The sequence below is a fragment of the Mandrillus leucophaeus genome, unplaced genomic scaffold (genome assembly GCF_000951045.1).
Source record: "Mandrillus leucophaeus isolate KB7577 unplaced genomic scaffold, Mleu.le_1.0 Scaffold532, whole genome shotgun sequence".
NCBI classification, from domain to species: Eukaryota; Metazoa; Chordata; class Mammalia; order Primates; family Cercopithecidae; genus Mandrillus; species Mandrillus leucophaeus.
Window position 1 is genome coordinate 763167 of NW_012105720.1, and position 17659 is coordinate 780825.

The following is a 17659-nucleotide window of genomic DNA, read 5'->3' on the forward strand; positions in this document are numbered from 1 at the left end:
TGGTGGTGCATGTCTGTAATCTCAGCTACTCAGGAGGCCAAGACATGAGAATCACTTGAACCCAGGAGGTGGAGGTTGCAGGGAGAGGAGATGGCGCCACTGTATTCCAGCCTGAGTGACAGAGAGACTCTGTCTCAAAACAAAACAAACAAAAAAAACAAAAAGAAAAACAAGAAAACAAAAACTTTGTATAAATGTATAGGGTGCAAGTGTAATTTTTTACATGCACAGATTGTGTTGTGGTAAGGTCAGGGCTTTTAGGGTATCCATTACCCAGATAATGTACCTTGTACCCCTTAAGCAATCTCTGGTCATCCACCCCGCCACACCCTTCACTCTTCTGAGTCTCCTCTTTTTATCACTCTACACTCTATATCCAGATATACACATCATTTAGCTCTCACTTATAAGCGAGAACACTCAGTATTTGTCTTTCTGTGTCTGACTTATTTCACATATGGTAAATGTTTCAGATAATTTGAATGGTCACAGATGTCAAACTTACTGCAGGAAAATGAAAAATATCCTAATTGTCTGTCCCAGGCCTTGGCCTTGCCCTTTTCTTTATTATTATTTTCCTATAGCTGATCTTTTCTCGATAGATTTAAAAAAAAATTAACAAAAAAACCCCAGTTTCTCCGTAATCTCTTTCCTCTCAAGGCTAACTTCATGAAATTATAGTTTTGCAAACAAAATGAAAAGAACACGAGTTTTAAGTGCATGGTTTTACTTGAAGCAAGTCTGAATTATAAATGGCCTCACTGCTGTGAGTGGTTCAAACTGGTGTCAGTCACTTTGCACAGGCAAATGTGTCTGGCAGAGTGTCATTCTTCTTTCTGTCTGCTGGCACTGGAGGATCAAGTTAGGGGTGCTCACCTGAGAGTGATCAGAGACACACTGCAGTGTTTCACTCTTAATGTTGAAGCTGAACAAAACTTACTTGCTCCCAAGACTGAAGTGTAACTCCCGAGGTAAATGAACCTGTGGTAGCTATTCAGTTTGCAAGGCAACAGAATTGGGTTTGCCTCTTCAATCTCATTATGCCAGCGTTAGGTTTGTAAAATGAAATCTGTCAGTAACAAAACTTACAGACTAATTTAGGCAACCATTCTCCCAAAGGCAGGAAAGAAGTTTGTGGTCTTCTATGTATGTTTTGCTATTTATTGCAAGTTCCTACTGGATTTATCTGAGGCCAGAGAAACATATTAACTTATATTTGACAAGTTTCTTATTGAAAGCTGATTAATTTGCTGTTCGTTTACCGTTTAGAAGGATAGAACTGGGGCCAGAAGCTTTTCATTTTGTAAATGGACTCAAAACATTCCACACCTCAGGATTTATCCATTTGATGTTTCTTTTGTCAATAAAACACTATAAACTATTAAATTCTAAAGGAAAGTGCAAGCCCATCTCATTTTTTTCTACTGGTGATTTAGTGAGAAGCTTTTACATTTTTTCAAACCGGAGCATTAGAGGGCCTGCCATTTGTGGCTTCTTACCACTGAGTGAGGCTGGTTTTGAGGGGAGAGGGGGGAAAGGAGATCCCCCCAAATTGTGCTCATGGAGCGTACTGTAAACTAGAGATCAACTAATTGCTGATTTTCCTGGATGTCTGTGGCTATACAGATTATCTCTTAGAGATGACAAACAGATAAGCTCTTATAGAGTACTAGCTCAGATACCAGCCCCATACAGCACTCTTCCTCTCCCTGATATTCTACTACTATTCTTCTTTGAAAAACCATTCTTTTAAAAGCATAATAGCTTTTAAAGAACCAGAAATATTGGTGAGTAGTATTGTCTACATACTTATCTATCTATCCAAGTAAAATTGGGAAACTAGATGAGATTTTTAAATATATATGAAGATGTTACAAGACAGAGGGCTAAAGTATTAGGCAAAGTAGCTGAAAGAAGTACAAAACCATAAATTTAACCCCCACTGATTTAAAAACAAACAAAAAACATGCAAACCAACCTGTGCCCCCCTCACCAAAAAAAACCCTCAGCTTGACTAAGTAACTTCCCACCTCCCTCGATTATACTTTAAAAAGAGAGTGAATGTAGAAAGAGATACTTGATCTTATTAATAGCTCCACGTATTTTCAGATTAAAGTGTCAAATTTTTAAAAACATAGAATTGGGGGAAATATTTGCAGACGAAACTGCTGCAATTAGAAAATGGCTTATTAATCACTTTTAATTATACTTAACATAAAACATGAACCTTTTTTTAATATTGAGGGGGGAAGGTCAGTGGTACATCCAGAGCCATTATGGTATAACAGTCTTTATCTAGCTTAGGAAACAAACTGGAAAACCGAAAATGTTAATAAAATATTTTAGAGCAGGAAGCCACATTAAACAAGAGTGTGAAGCATCTCATATTCTCCCATATTTAATATGTGAAGTGAAAACTTGTGAGGCTTAACACTAGCATTTTCATGGAGATTGAATTTTTTAAAAGGGCTACCAAGGGGTAGGATGTTTCACCAGGGTCATAAAGAATGCTAAACCACTGTAGTTACTTCCAGCATTTGAGAGCAGGGTAGCAGAGTGACTTTCGTGGACCCAAGGTACTTCATAGGCCCCTTTCTCCATTAAAAAAACAAAATGAAAAATTATATTTTACCATTGCTGGTATAAAGACAAATATAATACACACTGGATTATATTCTTCTGATTTTAAAAGAAACTACAACATTTTCATAGACCCCTTATACACATCTAGATGTGTATAAGAGTACACACTGGATTATATTCTTCTGATTTTAAAAGAAACTACAACATTTTCATAGACCCCCTAGAAGTATTCTGGTTCCCAAGCACTGTGCCTCCTCTGCCTGATGAATACTTGGGCCTTGGCTAAGAACAGACTGCCACATCATGAAAGAATTACATGTGTTCAGTGAACAGAGTGGGGCTCATAGAGGAAAAAATGCCCCTACCCCATATTATCACTGATGTGTATTTTAAAAAAATTAATACATTGCTTTGACAATCTAAGTTCTGCTTTATATTTTTCTTTTGGTTAGGATGGAGACATTGTCTCCTATTCCTTAACAGCTGAAACTGAATATAATAAGTTTTGAAATATTTATGTCAAACTTTTATTTCAGTGGTAATAATGGACAACTAGGATATTTTCTCAATTTTTTCCAACATAGCTAGTGTCTATTTTTTTAAGAGTATATTGATATCTTTGTGGATATTGGTCAATATTCATAGGTGAATTTTTTTATCTAATACAAATGAGGATGTCAATGAATACTGACATTTGCTAATATAACAGGTCTGCTGATTCACTGGTTATATAATTTATTATTTAAAGAAGTTAAAAGTAACAATATTGATATTTTCCTTTGTTGTCAATAATGACAAATGTCTTAAATTCAAGTTCCAACAAAAAATTATACATAAGGATAGCATTTGAGAAGTCCAGAGATTCTAGTCTATCAGCTTGATGTTAACCTCATTGACTAATTTCACTAAAGTATTAACAGTAAAAATGAGACTACAAACATGCAAAGGGAGTAGATTGTGAGTACTGAGAACCATAAATTAAAAACAAATAATCACAAAATGAATAAAATTATACAATATAATCCAATTAGTTACTAATTTAGGATGGTTTTAGAAAAATATACAAACTTTTTGAAAAAATGTCTGCATTAGAAATAAGTGGGATTATTTCCTGCAGGCTCCTCTACCTCCCCCATGATGAATATATAAGGAAATGCATATTTGGATGGACTGAGCAGGCATAAAGCTTTGGAATCGTTGAGCTGTTTTCAAAGCCCACATTTACCTTGTCTGGCCTCAAGCAACGTATAATAAGCATCCTTTGAAACTCATTTGCTTTATCTTCCCATTCTTCAGGGAAAACCTCATGGTGTGGTTCCTAAAATTACAGTGTAAATAATTCAGTGTTATTTTGGGGATTATAAAGAGAACAATGTTTTCACTTATAAACCAACTTTTAGAAAAAATATATAAATGAAATCAAGAATGCTTGTCTAAATTTTACTATTTAGTGTAAAGTTGGGACAAGGTTATAAAATAAATAATGAGAAGAAAAGTTAATATACTTTAAAAGGAATCAAAGCAAGGACATGAACTAAGCAGGTTAATGTTGACATGAACACTAATAAACTAGACAAAAAGATCCCTATTATGAAAAAAGTAAATGTGCATATGCTAGTATTTTCCCTTTATTTCTCCAAACACTGGCATTTTCTTTTTTTTTTTTTAAGACGGAGTCTTGCTCTATCACCCAGGCTGGAGTACAGTGACGTGATCTTGGCTCACTGCAACCTCAGCCTCCTGGGTTCAAGCAATTCTGCCTCAGCCTCCCGAGTAACTGGGATTACAGTGGTGCACCACCACACCCAGCTAATTTTTTGTATTTTTAGTAGAAATGGGGTTTCACCATGTTGGCCAGGCTGGTCTTGAACTCCTGACCTCAAGTGATCCACCTGTCTCGGCCTCCCAAAGTGCTGGGATTACAGGCATGAGCCACTGCTCCCAGCTGGAACAAAAACATTTTTAAAAACCTACCCACTTCTCTCATCATCTATTTATAAAAATAAATATTTCAAAACAAGTAAAAAGGGTATTGTACTGAAATTTATTGTATTATTTGTTTAGTTTTTTAAAAATATTTTTTTTTACAAAGAGAGACTTGAGAATGTGTGTAATGAAGAAGCCAACTGAGAGCTATTAAAAAATCACAAGAAGAAAGCCATCAGGATACTAGGAGGGGTAAACCTTGGTGGGGAAAAAAGGAGACATGTGTACCTGTGAAACTTTAGGAAAAGCTATGTGGTATCTCCAATTAGAAATCTTCATGCTTCAATACAGTACTACAATTTTAATTTTAAATTAGTTGAGGTACTCACAACACATACTTGTCTCTAGAAAACATTTTTATTACAAACAAGGAGACATCCAAAAGAGATCACTTCCAGATATTTGAATTCATGTGAAGACATAATCTCACTATCCCATATAATACAAGTAGGTGACAAAATAAAATATAGGTTAACCAAACAAAACATACTCTCCGCATATCTAGCTTTCTCTCCTCCAACCTCTCCCAAGCAGAGCTCTTGCACATTAAACTCATGGAAAGCAGGAAGTCAGGAGGGTAGAAACAAAGGAATAGAAACAATTAAATGGGAATTGGAAAAATATTAGCCCTTGTGCTAAAGAAAAATTGAGATAAAGCAACAATTGCTATATATCCCAGATGAGAAATTGTGAATATTATGTCTGTGTCAATTATAATACTCCCCAGTTAGTAAAACAAGGTCTCATGAAAATTGTTTTAGAACTACTGTACAAGATTTTCCTTTTCTCAAATGACACACACAAAAAATTTTATAAGCTCGTGTCCTGCATTCAGAAAATCTAAACAATAGCTGTTCCATACATTTTAACTCATCTGCTATTAGGATTGCCAAAATCTACATTGATAATGAATAAAAACCTGGCATGGAAATTCAACAAGAATATTTTCAAGAACCATGCAGCATTCTTGCATCTTAATACCTTTCAAGGAGTTTGAATGAAGTTCAAACAGAACCACTGACTTAGAAGGGGGGATAGCATAAATCAAAGTTTGCATTCTAACATGTGACCAGTTGTTTAAAGCTTATTTAAATCTTGCCTTTATGAAAAGATATTTAACATTCTTTTCTCCATTTAAAAACACTGGAATAAGCAAGAGGGTTAAAACATACCAAACTATCATATACTTTCTTCCATCCATCCTTTAAGTGCATAAACTCTCTACGAATGGTTTTGAAGGCAGGCAAATCATCTAATCGACATATTTCATCCCAGGATTTCTGAGGAAGCCATGTACAAGGGTTGGCATAAGGATTATCCAGTCCAATGCCACCAGTTAGCAGAAATCTCCACTCAGCTTTATTAATCTTTGGAAAACAAAGCAGCATGAAGAGTCAGAAATGAGTTCATCATAAACTAGTAAGCTTACAACCATTATAAAAGAGTTGAGTGCTGACTTGCAAGTTTCAGATGTGGTCTCTATGAAATTCTATAGCTAGTGATATAGCTCAATATTCATAAGAATTTCTCATGACAGTATACTCATGATAACCAGTTTTCAAAATAGTTCCATTTTAAATAGTTACTTTTTGACAATTTTACTCCAGAATTACTTGTCTAAATGTGAAAATCTGAATACGTTCCATTCGAATACATGTTTTCCAAAATGACTGTCTAGAGTCCTATTGGCTCTAGAAATTGTAGAAAGGCAGAACCCCACCAAAGTGCCATGTTTTCGACTATTTTCCATAAAGTATAATGAGTTACTGGTATACATCTTTTGCAAGAAATACAATAAAGCCTTTATTTCTTCAAAATTCAACCATCACCATATGAAATCCATTAATCTTAAACACGTAAGTGTATAAAATAGTGACTTTACACAGATTTCAGTAACTTGCGCAAGTCTTTAAAAACATTTACACTACTACCTGGTGTAAATGTATCAATATTAAGTAAATTTATATGCATAGTTCTGTGAAAATCTAATATAATCAATTTATTTTAAAACACACAAAAATTTAATAGTAACATAATGAATTCTGTGCTTAATTTATATCTCACTTCTGCGAAATTTTTTCTCCTGATCACATCTTGCCTTAACTATAATAATAAACAGTATTATTGTTTAACTACTTACAATCTTTTTATATATGCTCCCACACAAATAAATTAATGATTCAGTGTTATTAAGGGTTTTTTCTTACAAATGAAAACAGTACTGACCAAACGCTCATGCAGCAGGAGATTTACAGTTAGACAAAAGGAAAAGAGCAGCTTATCCTTTTCAAAGAGTGACCGGCAGACATTAACATACAGTGAATAAGTAAAGTGATCCTTGAGAATCTGAAGCCTAAGGGTCAACAGAAAATAAAGGAAATAAATAAAAATGTACTTTAAAGGTAATAGGCTTAAGAAAAGCCATTGTACACCATTTACATGTATGTTCTTCTGATAAACTTTCTGGTCAATTACCCCCAAAACAATCAAGAATCCTCATTAACTGGGTGCCCCAATTTGAGAGCTACACAATGGACTTCAGTCCAAATGCATTTTACTGTGGACTGAATTTTTTTTTAAACTTAATCTTCCTCTTGGAAAAAAGTTAGTGGATGGTATATTAATTTGTTAGATTAAAAAGTTTACAGACTTTTTATCCACAAAGCATTTCCGGGTGTAAAATTTGACCTCTTTATAACAAATAATTTCAAATGTTTTATATTATATATTAAATGAACAATCTAAAATTAGTAGCTTCTTTATTAAATTAAGTTTAGTATTGTGCTACTCATTATAAATTCATAAAAGCTGAAGAAATTACAAAACTTGGCAAACTCCCTTTTTATTTGCTAGAGGCAAAACATGAAAATATGAATAATCACAAGATTTCCTTTTTATTATTTATCTATTTATTTATTTTTGAGACAGGGTCTCTCTCTGTCACCCAGGTTGGAGTGAGTACAGTGATGCAATCTTGGCTCACTGTGACCTCTGCCTCCCGGGCTCAAGCCATCCTCCTGCCTCAGCCTCCCGAGTAGCTGGGACTACAGGCGTGCACAACCATGCCTGGCTAATTTTGGCAATGTCCTGACTGATATTCTAGGCTGTCAATCATCCTAGCTTTTTTTTTTTCCCACTTTTTCTTACCTGCCTATTTTCTTAACTATTTTATCCCCTGCAGCATTCCCATAAAGAGAATTACAACAAATTAATATATCTTATTTTTAGTTGGGAACTTCAAAAAAGATTTTTGTAGAGAAAAACTTGGCAATAGTTGCTAAAATACAGTCAAATTCTTAGAACATTTAAAATAAACATACTATTCTGTCCCCATTATTATGCTAATAGGTTGTCTTTTCATGCATGGCACTGAATTTGTCTCACTTGTAGCAGTACCATACAATTAATACAGGGTGACTCACATTTGGTCTTTTTAGAGTAAAATAAAATTTTCTGCACTTTAAAACAAGTCTCTCCTTGTAGACAGATTGAAGGGAAAATTATAAAGGTTAATCATAAGTTCAGGTTCAATCACTAGTAAAAATGGACATATAATATATTTTAATAACCTTTTAAGGTGAAAAAGAAGATTAAAATTATCATTCTAATGCTGGTAAGTGATACAGTGATATAGGATCATTCATGTTCCTCTGATGGAGTTGTGTGTTTGAATCATCTTCCAGGAAAGGAATTTATATCAGGAATCTGCAAGAAGTGAACACCTTTGTCCTAAATTTGGGATTTTAGCCTAAGAAAATAAGCAATGATGCAGACACTTATATTTACTGCAGCATTACTTACAATACAAAAGCTGAAGACTACTTAGAAGTGTTTTTTGTTTGTTTGACAGGGTCTCACTGTATCATCCAGGCTGGATTGCAGCGGTACGATCATAACTCACTGTAACCTTGAACTCCCAGGCTCAAGTGGTCCTCATGCTTCAGCCTCCCAGGTAGCTGGGACTACAAGTGCATGTCACCACGCCAGGCTAATTTTGCACTGTTTGTAGAGACAGGGTTTTGCCATGTCACTCAGGCTGGTATCGAACACTTGGGCTCAAGCAATCTGCCCGCCTCAGCTTCCCAGAGTGCTGGGATTACAGGTGTAAGACACCCCACCCAGCCAAAAGTCTTATAATATGAAAATTATGGTACATTCATACAATGGCATGTATATTGTGCAACTCCTAAAACTTATGTTTCCGAAGAATACTTAATAACATGAGAGAATGGTCTTGATAGAAGTGGGAAAAAACAAAAACAAAAAACTGTGTGTGTAATTATCAAATTGCCTTTGCAAAATTATGACAGTAAGAGAAATCTGAAATAGCTGACTCCATCTTGCTTCTAGCCTCACAGGCTGGCTGTCTTGGCTCATTCCTGGGCATGGGCCAAGCTAACTTTGGAAGAAATTTAGTTTACTAGCCATGATTCCAGAAGTGGTAAGATTTGCAACTTCCCCAATCACTCCTGTAAATAACATCACTATTGTAGAACCTAAGATTGACCTTTTGGGATGTCTTTTCAGGCTTTTGCATTTTTGACTATTGGATGGCCTCACCTAGACCAGCAACTCCTCTAGCAGCCCCCACCCAGAAGCAGACTCAGGGAGGACTGTTTTCCTTGCTGACTTCCTATGATTGCATTTCCAACCAAACAGCATGCCCTCCTCCCTAACACCCTGCCCACCAAACTATCCTTGAAAAGCCCTAGCCTCCGAATTTTCAAGAGATTAATTTGAGTAATAATTCCATCTTCTGCGTGGTGTGGCCAGCTTCACATCAGTTAAACTCTTTACCACAATGTCATGGTCTCAGTGGGTTGATTTTCTATGTGCGGCAGGCAGGAAGAACCCACTGGGCTGTTACAATTACATGTATATGCATATTTGTACAGCAATAGATTGATTCCAGGATATTTAACAAAACTACATCCTAGTTAGATTTTGTTTCTCTATTTATGTTATTTTTGCTTTATTTTGTTTTGTTTGCTATATAAAGTTATTTATTCTGTTATACAAATTGTAATGCATTAAAACCTTATAAATAACAGATGATCCAAGTTATTATGGCAATTGCATAGTATATACCATACTAGTCATAACATCATATATTCTTGGTACCATATAATAATCACTACCAGAGGACAAACAAGAATGAAATACATTTATATCCCTAAATAAAAAGAAATGAGAAATAATTTTAGACCAATATTAAGATTCTGAAACAATCAGGTTGGCTAGTGTTAATAGTCACATGTTTTCTATGCTTTTGGTAGAACTATAGTCCAATAACTGCCTGAAGTCTACCAGTTATTTGGTGTCTATCAATGATTGGCAGAAAAACAAATCATTCCTGTGAGAATTCCTCTTTTTCATTTCTGATTTGAGAGCTAGCTTCTTAATTAGAAACTCTTAGTTTACTTTAACAACAACAAAAAAAGATTAAACAGGACTGACCAAAGTTTCTCTCTTGGTACAATGCTTTGGAAAACTATCGGTAGTATTTACTAAAAGGGAATATATGCATGCCCTGTGATCATCAGTTTCATTCCTGCATATATACCCACCAAAGACAGGTACATATCAGCACCAAAAGCCATGAACAGGAATGTTCAAGGAAGCAAAATTTCATAGTAGCCCCAAGTTAGAAGCTACCCAAATATCCTCAACAGTAGAATGGATACATGATTTGTGTTACAGTTTTAGGACAAGCAAAAAGTAAAAATAACAGACTCAATTCTTTCTGTTGAAAATAAGGAGAGAGATTTTCCTTCCCTCCTTTTTTTCTTCGATAATTTAGAAAACCTAAAATTATAGGTACTTTCTCCTCACACTAAAATTTAAATACACCCTTTGGAAAACTAGTCAGACCTTTGTCAGTTTTATGACCCAGTGATGTCTTTCTCAAAGACCCAGAAGCCATTTCTTTGAAATGTAAACGTCAAGGGAGATAGCCCACTTGTCTCCAATTCGCTGCAGAAGGGTAGAAGCCTAACTTCAGTTAAGCTTATCCCAAATTGCAAAACTACCTCCTGTCACACAGATATGAAAAGTTTGGTTTTCCTCTGGATAAAGCCAATTTGCTAACACAGATGGTCACTTCAATTGCCAAGTAAAGTTAGGATGAACTAAGTGTGATGTAATGGGTTTTATCTGCTTCGATAATTAAGGGGGTGAGATTCCTCTCTGTCTTTGCAATCTCTTTGTGATTGCCTGTGATTATGTGTTATGTTCCATTTAATGTTTATTCAACAATAAAACTATTTTTTTTCTCTACTGTCTTTGAGGAGAGAGTTTCTGGGTTGGGAGAAGATGTAGTTTTTAATTATACTTCCCCAACAATAGAAAACTAACTAAGTAAAACACTGTACTAGACAAAACAATGTGCATTAATTTCACAAGCATGATGCTGAGTGCAAGATATCAGACACAAAAAAAGCACACACTGTGTGATTCTATTTATATGAAGTTCTAAAACTGGCAAAAACTAACCTGTGGTGTTGGAAGTCAGGACAGCGGTCACCTTGGGGGAGAGGGTTAGTGATCAGGAGCGGACACTTCTGGGCTGTTGATAATGTTCTGTGTCTTGAGTTAGGTGCTAGTTACACAGGTTTGCTCACTTATGAGAATTCATTGGGCAAATACTTCTGATTTCTGCATGTTTCTTCATGTGTATTGATAACTTCAATAAAAGTTTTAACATCTATTTTCTCTATTTACCTTTTGGTTCCAAAATTATACTTTTAGTATTACTGCAGACATACATATGATTTTCATTGTTTTGAAATTAAAGAAGTTTAACTAAAAAGAAAAGGCCACATTTTCTTTTCTAAATTTCATCCAAATCACACATCTGGGTAAAAAGGGTTTGCTTTTCCTTACATCCTAAGGAACAAAAGCACAGTAATGAAGAAACAAATTCCATACTTTGGATGAGTTCTAACTTGATATAATAAGAGACAATAAAGGACCCATCATTATTTTTAAAGCATAGAATTGTTTTAATTTTTAAAGCTTATATGAAAAATGTCTTTAAATGGCAGACCAAAGAAATTTTCTTCTCTAGACTCCAGAAAATACCTTGATTTTAAGCTAATTAAGAGAGTAACATTCTAGTGGTTATTCTTTTAAGCAAGGTAGAAATTAAGACCAGTAGTGAAAAGCAGAACATTATTTATTGTGTGGCTATAATGTGATTAGCACTGTAGTAACTGTTGGAGATGGGGTCTCACTCCCACTGCCCAGGCTGAAGTGTGGTGGCACAATCACGACTCACTGCAGCCTCAACCTCCTGGGCTCACGTAATCCTCCCACCTCAGCCTCCCCAGTAGCTGGGACTACAGGCCCACACCACCATGCCCAGCTAAATTTTTGTATTTTTTGTAGAGACGGGGTTTTGCCATGTTGTCCAGGCTGGTCTCAAACTCCTGGGCTCATGCAAGCTGCTCACCTTGGCCTCCCAAAGTGCTGGGATTACAGGTGTGAGCCACCATGCCCAGGCTGGGGATAATTTTATTTTTTTTATTCTTGTCTTATGGAACTCAGAATCTAGTATGAAAACCAGACATGCATGTTTAATTAACTAACTTATAATGCAAACACCTGGGAACTTTTCTAAGAAAGATCACTTAAAATTTTTTTATTTCTGTAATCCTTGCTAAACTTGAAAATTTCAGAACTGGAAGAAATAAACTAAACGTTTTCAAATATCATAAAGATGAATAAACTCTATCATTATGCAATGCATTTCTTCCAAATAAATAACCTACTCCCTCCCTTTCTCAATGGCAGATATCTATATATCGATATATATTTTTGGCCAAGCCCAAAGTGTCAGACTCATACCTTTATTAGTCTCGTATTCAAACCTGTAAAATAATAAATCTTACTAACAAAAAATTGCTAAGTCTAAGAACACTCAAAATTTTAGACCTCTACTATGATAAAGGAATTAAATTCAGATTAAAGTAAGATTAACATTTTGGATTTCTAAACATAATTCTTAGCTGTGAGTGATAAATTGAGTTTCCCTTGTGGGTCTAAACAGTCAAGAAACTGAAGTATCTAGGTTCATATTTATCAAGAAGGTTATAAAAGGTAAAAGTTGTAATTAATTACTTTTTTTAATTACACATTAAACTCTATTAAAAACATGTTTTAATACCAAACTGAAAATTATCTAACTGATTTTAAAATATCAAATGAAATTTAATTCTCTTGTAGATTTAAGTCAGGTCTTAATTCCATTACTTATTGTAATAGCCAACAGTAATATAAAGTATTTTATGTGAATAACAAAAATAGAAAAGAAGCTCTATTACCACAAATAATCACAACAAGCTTTGGGATTTTTTTACCCTAGCATTTGACGAATTTTACAGATGTGTATATTAAAATGTGAATTTGCAAGTTTTAGAATGCCAGTTCGTACAGGAGTCATATTTTTAAAAAGTATTAACTACTCTTTCCATACTTCCATTCATAAATATATTTTGCAAATGAAAAATGAAGGTAAATGTTTTCTCTTTCTAGAATTACATTATAATCCTAGATCTCTGTAAACAGTTTCTTGGCAGACTGAATTTGGACACATCTGTTCAATTTCTAACCCTCAAATTTATTTCTGGTACAATGATTAATCAAGTTCATTTTAGGTAAGTGGCTGTAATGCTTGTACCATTCTGAGACAACAATGGAGGCCACAAATTACTCTCTAATTTCATGCATTAATTAGTTAATATTAATATTTCCTTTACATACCTTTTTGCCAAAATTTCTGATTTCTCTGAATTTTCAATAGACAGGATGAAAAGGTTAATAAACCAGGTCAGTGAATACTGGTACATGGGCTCAATGTTGGCTAAATCAGCAAGAGAAAAAAACAGGATGGAAGAGTGGATGGCAATAGGACGATAGCCCATGCGGGTGGCATCAATCTTTTTCTCTGTCTCTTCGGCTACTTCCTGCTTCTGAGAAATCTCATTAGCCAAAGCCTTGGAGGAAGATAATATCTTAATAGCAGTTTCATCTTCTAATATATTGCCTTCCGAAGATGAAAGAACTTCTAAAATCTTGTCTTCTATTTCTTTTAACTGCCTGGAATAAAACACAATTTTCTTAGAAGAAAAAGAAATCATTTAAAATCATTTTACGTATATGTTGTTTTATAAGAAACAAAGAACTTGTAACCTAAAGAAATGCATCACTTTGTGACAAATATCTGTAATGGTGATGCCTTATAATTAATTTCCTATCTCGCAAAATGTCACAAAGATGGGCCTTTCTGCTCCAGTTCCCTTTTTAGTGATCATTTATGGGCTAACTAGAGAGAAATACGGCAAGCCAATTTACTCTGCCATCAAGGATCTCAGTTCGGAGTGAACAGAAAGCAGCACTCTGTTTATTTTCTGAAATTTTACATGACTTATACAGCTTTACTCTTTCTACCTATGATATAGATGTTATGAGCAGAAAGTGGGATGCAACATATTCATTTATACCATGCTCCAGTAAAAACAGGTTACCTCAGTTACACAGTGACTACTAAAACTCTTGTGCTAAAACTTTGTGGAATATTTGAAAATACCCTGCCCTGACTTCTGGCAGGCCTTCTAGCTCTTCCAGTGCCTAAGAACTTGCATGTCAAAATATCCTCAGTAATGCAGTTTTCTAAATTAACATAGAGGTATAATTCCTCATATTTTCCAGTTACACTTTCGCTTGCAGTATTCCTAATAAATCTAACAAAAGAGATCTGTAAAATGTATTTTAATTCATTCTAGTGATCTCGAAACAAATAAGAATAGTTCTATTTATGATATTTAAAACCTTTTGTTTTCAGCTCCTTGTAATATCAAGGCTTGCTTTTCTTCTTCAAGGTCTGGCCTTTCTCGTGCCACCACAATTCCCAGAAGCTGATCTTGCATTCCCTCTGGGGTTATCATGAAGTTTAATAATGTTACCTATAAATGAAAAAATATACAAAAATTATATCATTATTTCTGTTAAAAACGCCTCTGCTTTTATGTGTCAAGTTCTGACCTTAAAATAGACTTCATTTACTATATATGGTAGTACTTGTAAAGGTGTAATTTGTAGAGACTATGATTAACGACATAGGCAAACACGATTGTTGGATTTAAAACCCACTCAGTTTCTCATAGTCAGAAATCTAATAACTCAAAGAGTTTGTTTGGTGATCAACTTATTCTCATTTCAAACTAGTCCAATTTCTGAGAACTCTTTAACAGCAAAATTCATTAGAATCAAGTTGGAAGCTATCTTTCATTTCAGTTGATCAGAGCAGCCGTGGCATAATATATGGTTCAAAGCCTGGCTCTAGAATCATAATAGTTGGAGCAGCTGATTTACATTTTAAGGATTCTAGTGGTGTCAAAAGTAAAGGAAATCTTACAAAGTGAGATAAGAGAAAAGGGAACACTGTAACTATTTGTCATGGGTGAAGCATTTTTACAATCTGATAATCAGCCACTATTGTGAACTAAGGAATTTACATTTTCATGGTGTCCATCAAGACTGTCTGCTAACAACTGCTTCATCTGGGGACGTAATTGCTCTTACAGGCAGGTCTCTCTTCATTGCCCACATCTCCTGGTTCTTTCCCATAAACATGCAAACATGCTCAGGTTTCTTCTTTTAAAAAGCAAACAACAAACAAATCATTCTATTGCTCCCACAATCCTTTCCAGGTATGGAATAACCTCTCTTTGGGCTTTCACAATGACACTTATTGAAAATGTTATCTATATGTATTTTCTGCCTCCACTTCATTTCATAATACAGCCCTCCACAATCTGCTCCCTGCCCTGCCTCTGTACACCCATCCACACACACTGCAATAAACCATAGTAACTTCCTGGCTCTGGTCACCAATGAACCCATAAGTCAATAAACACTGTCTTGACGTTGGCTTCATTTCAAATCCTCACCTTTTATTTTTTATTTTTTCATGTATACTGTAGTCTACCTGACCTAATGTCTTGAATCACATCTATGTTTTTTTTAAGTCAGATGGCTATTTATCACCATGTATCACCAATTTTTTTAATTTTTAATTTTTGTGGATACATAATAGTTGTATATATTGCACCTATGCCTTAAGCATCACCTCCTACTACTCCCATTCACATGCCTTTCATTTTAGCTGCATAGAACTGATTGTGGAATCCCATACACGTTGTCTATGAAGTGCCTCCATGTGCTTCAGTGTTTGCTCTACTTGGATGCCCTTCCCCTTGTTATCCACCAGATTAGCTCCTATTCATCTGTCAGTGTGCAGATCAAGTGTTAGCTCCTCTTGGACACTTTCCCAGACAATGTGTTCTACCCCAATCACCACCCCAGGCTACTTTCTGTACTTCCTCATAGGGGTCTTAACTCCTTATAGCACACATTACACTGTATGCAATCAAGGGCATATACAACTCTCTCCTAGACCAGAATGAAAGTAACTTTAGCACAGGGGTCGTCTCTTATTTGACTTCATGGTTTTATTGTTTGGCACAAAGTCATGCTCCCTACAAACTTATTGAATGAACAATCAGAATGCCCACATTCCCCATTCATGGAGTTGCTCTCTGCTACTTCTATTTCCTAAAATTTTAGTCACTTTATGATTCTCCCCTAAGGCATTTTATATAAAATAATAGCCACCATGAGTCAGGCTCTATGATATAAAGAAGAGTAAGATACAGTCTGGTCCCTGCCCTCAAAAAGTTTTCATTGAGTTGAGCAAACAGAAGAACAAAGAACAGACAATGGGATAAGGACTCTGAGAGTGGTAAGCTTGCAACACACGCTACAGGAGCACAGAGAGCACCCAACCCAGATGAGGGAGGCAAAGAGGGCTTCCCCCAAGCAAAGGACACCTGAGCTAAAACTTAAGAGTGACTGGCAGTTAGTCAAGAGATAGAAGAGGGCAACATTCTACACGGCAGAAGATTTCAACTTTGGATGCTGATTGGAATGTACTGCAAAATTTAAAAACCAGTAGCATCTGGGTCTTGTGTCCAGAGTTTGGTTTAATTGGTCTAGAGTATGGCCTGAGTATTTGGAGTTTTAAAAGCTCTCCAGGTGATTTCAATGTTCAGCCAGGATTGAGAACAATTGCTCTTGGCAAACAAAACAGTATAGACAAAGTAGCAGAGAAAGGCAAAGCACGTTTAGAGGAATCTATTCTACCACTGGAGAGTGTGCAGGTAGGACCCAAGGAGCACTCTTCGTCTACTACCTGTAACTGAAGGCAAACATTTTCTACCACATGTGTCAGAATTCAATGTGTGCAGTCAGCAATATTAGAAATACTTGTTTTTTAACACAGGAACAGAAAACCAAACACCGCATGTTCTCACTCATAAGTGTGAACTGAACAATGAGAACACATGGACACAGGGAGGGGGACATCACACACTGGGGCCTGTTGGGGGCTGTGAGGCAAGGGGAGGGAGAACGTTAGGACAAATACCTAATGCATGGGGGGTTTAAAACCTAGATGAGGAGTTGACAGGTGCAGCAAACCACCATAGCACATGTACACCTATGTAACAAACCTGCACGTTCTGCACATGTATCCCAGAACTTAAAGTAAAATTTAAAAAAATAAAAAAGAAATACTTGTTTTTTACCCTTGAAAATTCTACAAAAATTTCACCAACTACTACAGATCATCAGAGGTGACTCGGTGTTTGCTCCTGATTTCCTCGTTTCCCTAATGAAAGGAGGTTCCTTAATAGGAAGTACTTTCCCAAACCCAGGTACCACCACCACATTCTATACGGTAGTGACAATTTTGTCCAAAACTTTTAAATACATTTTCGATCACGACCTAACCTAAATTGTAGCAGCTAAAAAAAGGCATTTTGGCATACCGAAATCTGAGGGTTTTTTAAAATTAGAATTTTAAGGCTGGGCGCGGTAGCTCAAGCCTGTAAACCCAGCACTTTGGGAAGCCGAGATGGGCGGATCATGAGGTCAGGAGATCGAGACCACCCTGGCTAACACGGTGAAACCCCGTCTCTACTAAAAACTACAAAAAACTAGCCGGGCGAGGTGGCGGGCGCCTGTAGTCCCA

The 17659-nt window shown here is 35.7% G+C and overlaps 1 protein-coding gene across 2 annotated transcripts in view; it reads right to left on the reverse strand.

Moving 5' to 3' along the window:
* The window catches only part of DNAH7 (dynein, axonemal, heavy chain 7), a 384437-nt gene that overhangs the window by 68211 nt on the left and 298567 nt on the right, over window positions 1–17659 (reverse strand). For both annotated transcript variants that reach the window (XM_011997181.1, XM_011997180.1), the window contains exons 50-54: window positions 14398–14531; window positions 13330–13665; window positions 6796–6922; window positions 5742–5936; window positions 3809–3901 (exon numbers count right to left, since the gene is read on the reverse strand). In XM_011997181.1, coding sequence (XP_011852571.1) covers window positions 3809–3901; window positions 5742–5936; window positions 6796–6922; window positions 13330–13665; window positions 14398–14531 — 885 coding nt within the window. The remainder of the gene's footprint in view (window positions 1–3808; window positions 3902–5741; window positions 5937–6795; window positions 6923–13329; window positions 13666–14397; window positions 14532–17659) is intronic.